Source organism: Ochotona curzoniae, unplaced genomic scaffold, assembly GCF_017591425.1.
Source record: "Ochotona curzoniae isolate NIBS_2020 unplaced genomic scaffold, NIBS_Ocur_1.0 scaffold_3208, whole genome shotgun sequence".
Taxonomy (NCBI): domain Eukaryota; kingdom Metazoa; phylum Chordata; class Mammalia; order Lagomorpha; family Ochotonidae; genus Ochotona; species Ochotona curzoniae.
Window position 1 is genome coordinate 17528417 of NW_024467106.1, and position 5501 is coordinate 17533917.

The 5501-nt window shown below is 47.6% G+C and overlaps 1 protein-coding gene and 1 long non-coding RNA gene across 2 annotated transcripts; both read left to right on the forward strand.

Annotated features, from left to right (window-relative positions):
* The first annotated feature begins 518 nt into the window (after nucleotides 1-518).
* Nucleotides 519-3613, forward strand: LOC121144580 (lipocalin Can f 6.0101-like). Its single transcript, XM_040962866.1, has 6 exons — nucleotides 519-638; nucleotides 1246-1382; nucleotides 2130-2203; nucleotides 2854-2964; nucleotides 3301-3402; nucleotides 3582-3613. The coding sequence occupies exons 1-6, from the start codon at nucleotides 564-566 to the stop codon at nucleotides 3611-3613; spliced, it is 531 nt and encodes a 176-aa protein (XP_040818800.1). The 5' UTR covers nucleotides 519-563.
* On the forward strand, nucleotides 3593-4978 carry LOC121144808. The gene is made up of 2 exons (XR_005881912.1): nucleotides 3593-3627; nucleotides 4725-4978. It is a non-coding gene; the product is annotated as an uncharacterized LOC121144808 (long non-coding RNA).
* Nucleotides 4979-5501: the final 523 nt, after the last annotated feature.

The window sequence follows — 5501 nt, forward strand, 5'->3', positions numbered from 1 at the left end:
AGAAGGCCATGGGGACTGAGTTCAGTGAGTAAGAAAAAGAGATGAAAATGTACTGAGCAGCTTTGTTCAACCCCTTTCAGTGCTTTGTGATGGTTACTTTGCCTTGAGTATTTGTTGGGTTGGGGACTTGGAAACCCTGGGTAGTTTGCCCAGCGCCACTCCCACAAATAGTTGGGGGAAGATTGGCATTGTCCACATGCACCATCCTCTCTTTCCATACATAATGAGCTTTGTTATCCCTGCAAGATCCATAGCTGAATGTGTTTCCCAATGGCAGTGCTGTTACCCTTCCACTGTTCTCCTTGAAAACATGTTTGAAGACTTGAAGGTCACTAACTACGTCTTAAGGAGTTGGGATGGCCAGGTCTCAAATGGGCAGGAAGAATCCCAGGCAACACACCAGAGCAGGAAAGGCCATTTCCTGGAGGGGAGGGGCGAAGATGAAGCCACATAGACAAATAACCCTGCCACAATGTATAAAAGCATGCAAACTGTAAAGCAAAGACAGTGTAGGAAGAGACTGTCCTGGCACGACAGAAGAAGCAATACTGATTCCTCCCAAGATGAAGATGCTGTGGCTGTGTGTGGCATTGGCTCTGATCGGTGCCCAAAAGGGAGCAGCTGCTGATGTATCCGAGGTAAGTGCAGCAATTTCTGACTGTGATGGGTGGTGTGGAGGATTCCCATTTTTATCTGTTTCCCGAAGGGACAGATGGACCCACAGGGAGCTCTACCTATTGGTTTACTCCTCCAATTGCCACATTGGCTCATGCCTGGAACCCAAATTCAATTTAGGACTTCCACATGGCTCACAGGGACATAACCATACAAGATATCAACCTGTTGCTTCCCAGTGTGCACAATAGCATGAAGTTAAAATTGGGAACTTTTCTGGGTCTTAATATAGGCTGTAGGCATCCCAGCCCATATCTCAACTGTAGTGCCAAACAGCCACTCCTGCACTGGAGGACGCTGAAGTCAGGTAGGTTCCACTGGAGGACCTGAGGGTCCTTAACATATGAAACAAAAAAGATGTGTAGCTATTGTACCACATTCAAAAACTGTGTTTGGTGATCTCCATTCCCATGGGTGAGACACACCACAGAGGTGGTGTCCATTGACCACAATTCTAATTCCATCAATACATCACCATTATGAGCCGTAGCCCAGGTTAAAGTGCAGAAATGTCCATGTGGCAAACCCTCTGCTGCTCTCTTACCTAATCCTTTTCCTTCTTCACTGTAGGTTTCTGGGAAATGGTATTCTGTTCTGATAGCCTCCGACCACAGGGAAATAATAGAAGAAAATGGAAGCATGAGGCTATTTGTGAATCTCATCGACGTCTTGAAAAATTCTTCTCTGTCCTTTGTATTTCATGCAATGTGAGTGAGGCCTTTTTGAATATGGAACGAGAGTGGAAACCTGGTATCACTGACGCATAAGCCAATGTGCACATGCTGCTATGTGTGAACACACACACTGAGTCTGCACCCAAAGTCTGAGGATTTGGCACTGATCCAGGACTTTGTGGCCTCAAGACTTTTCAAGTTTCAGAGGGCAGAGTTTGTGACAGAAATTAATGTACCAAAGTGGAAAGAGAAGGTGGCAGAGGGACATCAGTCATAAATAGTGTGATGATATTATATAGCATCATGATACGGCATCAGCAGCCTCACTGTTAATTCATCACCTACAGCTTGCATGACCAAAAAACATTCCTGTCTTTCTATATCCATTTTCCCTTGGGAAATGAGATGGGGTCAGGTCTTTATCTGAATTTTGTTTTTGTTTTCTGTATTTTGTTTTTGTGAGGACCTCACCTGGTAGCACTTGAAAAGCACTTATTTTAGAAAGGAGCATGTGGTGAACACTCAGTCTGCTCTCCTGACTACTAGGGATCTTACAATAGTAACAACAGTGGTGAGTGGTGATAATAGCAATGATGAACTGGTTGTGTGAGCTCTTCCCCAAGTATCAGATCAAAGGCAATCCTGTCAGTAAAAGCTCTTTGATCACTGTGCCAAAAATATTCACAAGTAGAATAAGAAACTGGAGTGGGAAGGAGGGCAGAAGGTGAGGGACTCAGTCTTGTTATTATCCCTTGGTCATCCATTTACACTCTTTTCCAGTGAAAACGGACAATGTGCTGAAGTAGTCCTTGTGTGTGATCCAACAGAGAAGGAAGGAGTATATTCTGTTGAGTGTAAGTATACCCCAAAAGGCTTCCTCAATTCTGCTTTTGACTACAAGGTGTGTCTTACCAAGTCCCTGATACTTCATAGCATTTGTCAATGATGATTTAGGTCCCATCATGGGAACATTTAAGAGTCAACATCCTAGTGTCTTCACTGTGGGAGAGAATTACAGGTCCAAGCAAATGCTTGGCACACAACACTGTCAGATGAGAAAGAAGGTGACATGATCTCATATGCTGCTTGCCATGCAAGTGAAGTCTCAGAATAACAGCAAAGGGGCAGGACAGCTCCTTTTTCCTATGCCTTTCTGAGTAGGGCTGGTGCTCACTACCGTGACAACCTTCTCAGGATGCGGCCCCAGTGTGTGATGTCAGTGAGAATTAGGAGGAGGTCAGAGGCACATCCTGGAGAGCTGCTGAGGGAGGTGGGCAGGTCTCAGAGAAGACCAGGGTGAGCGGCTGCTATGGCTGCTTGTTTGTACCACTGGAGGCCAACCTAGCAGCATCCCTTTCCATAGACACCACCTCTTGTAGTCCAGGGAGGTGCATTACTAACCGACTTCCTCCTTGATTTTGTGATGTATAAGAGACCAGGCAAAGGATGTCAATGGCCTCCTTCTTGGTCAAACAAGTTCTGAGTCTTGTTCTTCTGCCCACAGATGATGGACACAATGTCTTTCACATCATTGACATGGTCTCTGATGAGTATGTCATATTCCATCTCAAGAATGAAAACAACGGAGAAAGCACCCAAGTGATGGAACTCTATGGTAGGGTCTTTTCACACCAGCTCCCATCTTGGAGGGGGGAGGGCTGGCAGGGTGGAAGGAAGAAATCCTGCACTCAAGTTTATCTCATCCCCTGACATTCTCCTCACTGTGAACACCAATGCTCATCCTGGTTAACCTGCAGGTGGGGGAATTCTGAAGTCTGGCATTGAGCCCCAAACATGTCCTGCTGGTGTCATATACCTCCCACCACCTGACTTCAACCTGAGCCCCACATGGTGCCATTTCTTTTCCCCTCCATTGGGGGACCCTTCTCTCCTCATTCACTTCCACAACTCAGCATACAAGACCCAGCCATGACTCTCACTCTTCTTACAGGCCGAAGACCTGATGTGAGCTCAGAAATCAGGAAAAAGTTTGTGAGACTGTGTCAAAAACATGGAATCGTGAAGAAAAACATACTGGACCTAACCAAGACTGGTAAGTTCAGTCTTCTCTTTCTCTTACAAATGATCATGGAACAGAGGAGAAATCCACGGAAATGGAGTTAGTTCACCCATAGCCAGTCCCCTTGTTCCTAGGCTGGTGAGTCAGCTGCTTCCTTCCTGGCTCATGAACTGGGGTTTGGTGCCTTAACATGTTCTGTTCCTCCTCTGCAGATCGCTGCCTCCAAGCCCGAGACCAGGCATAGGCCTAAGCCCTCAGGTTGGTGAGCTCTGAGAGGAGCTGGAGAGAAGGGGTGGGTCAACACCTTGTGGGAAGATCTGGGCTTTGTCCTCAGATTATTGGGAAGGAAACGTGGGGTGTCAGGTGGGGAAATGGGAAATTGTGGGAAGAGGTTTATATTTGGAGTTAGAGATCCTGGGCTCAGAATCCCAGTTTCATATGGGTTAGGGGATGTGTTGGCCAGGCACATGAACCCATTTGTCCTGGCGCTGCCAAGACACACAATGGCGAGGCTTTGGAGTGCATCTCTCTAGCTAAAGCAGGCTCAGTTTTAAGCTGATCACTTACCATGGTCTGTGAGCTACATGAGAAACATCAGGATGGTCCTGGGCAGGAAACAGCTTCCCTGGCCCTAGCAGCAATGAAGAGGAGATAGTGATGCTGAAATTACAGACTCACTGTGTGGCAGCCTGGCAAGGGGACAGAGGCACAGGCCTGAGAACCTCTCAGAAATATGGTTTGGGATGGAAAGCCTAGTGGGGCGGAGGGTGGTGTGAGGATGAGATGCCTGTCTGTGTCAAGGGGCCATGTTCCCACCCAGGAGGTCAGCTCGACCTCCAAGCTCGGCTACAGTGGCTCTCACGCTGCTGCTCTCCAATCTGGGAACAGCCCTGTCTGACCTCCCCTTTGGCCTCCAACTTGGAAAACAGACTTCCGGTTTCCCCATCTGTTTCCTGCCTCAGGTCAGTCACAGGGCTTCATTCAGGTGAAATCGGTATTCCCCTGCAGGACTTGCATAAAGCTGTCACTTACCTAAGGTAGCCGGCCTGTGTTAAGCTCCTCAACTTCCCACAAACTTCTAGAACATATCTTTGGCTGGAGTTAACAGAACCCACTGTGGGATTTCTTTCTCTCTGGGGCTCTTTTTCTAAAAAAAAAAAAAAGTCAGTTTGGAAAATTTCAGAAGGCCTCAGTCAGGAGAGGGGAATCATTTACTCAGCACTCTTCAGCCCCCTATTTTCCTGAAAACAAGCTAAGTTAGAACATTCACAGGAGACACAGCTCTCCACCTTTCCACCCAGAAGACACTTATTAAATGTTTGTGTCCTCTTTCCCCTCTGTGTATTATGCACCAGGTAACTGCCTGCTCGCCTCAGCACCTGCCTCTCTGTATCCTGGCCATCACATCCCTCCAGGTCAAGTTCTAGGGCCTGATTCCTGTCCCTACTGCTGCATGTGAAGATGGTCTCCACACATCCTCAGGATTGTCCCTAATTGCCAGCACTCCCTCTGTAATCAAAAGTCCTTGGGGATTTCTGACTCTCTCTGTCATACCCTAAGGAATGTGAGCATGATCTCCCTCTACACTCACAATAAACGATGCACCTTGCAGTGTTGTGCGTTGTCTCTGTGGCCATGAGGCTGTGGGGCTCATGGAGGTGAATGACTGACTCCCTTGGCCATGCATCCTCTGCCACCTCCCAGGATTCTCCCTTCCCCAGTCCCCATTCATCCACACTCTCAGATCTCTGGGAGTGTGTCTTGATCTGTGATTTGCCCCATTTCTTGTGGCCTCATAAGCTCTGGGTTCATACATACCCCAAGATTATAGGACATGGTTGTGTGAAATCTGCCTCTGGTTTCATTGCCCTCTTTTAGCTCTTTTGTGGTGAATTTCTGTCTAGGGCACCCCATTGGACAGTGGTTTGTGACCTTCCTGCTCTACCTCCAATATAGCACTCTGTTAATGCACCTGTGAGTGTATAGACCATGGTCAAGTATTTCGTGGCCTTACATCCATGTGGTAGAGCTGGAGGAAATCCAGTGCGGCCTAGGCCTCCTATTTTGGTCCTTGGCCCATCCACATGTTACGTGCCAAGTTGTGAACCCTGGAGACAGGGATTGTGGGGGTG

Coding starts and splice junctions, on each gene's coding strand:
- LOC121144580 (XM_040962866.1), top strand. CDS start 564: ATGAAGATGCTGTGGCTGTGTGTGGCATTGGCTCTGATCGGTGCCCAA. Junction 639..1,245: donor CAGCTGCTGATGTATCCGAG/GTAAGTGCAGCA, acceptor TCTTCACTGTAG/GTTTCTGGGAAATGGTATTC. Junction 1,383..2,129: donor TCCTTTGTATTTCATGCAAT/GTGAGTGAGGCC, acceptor ACTCTTTTCCAG/TGAAAACGGACAATGTGCTG.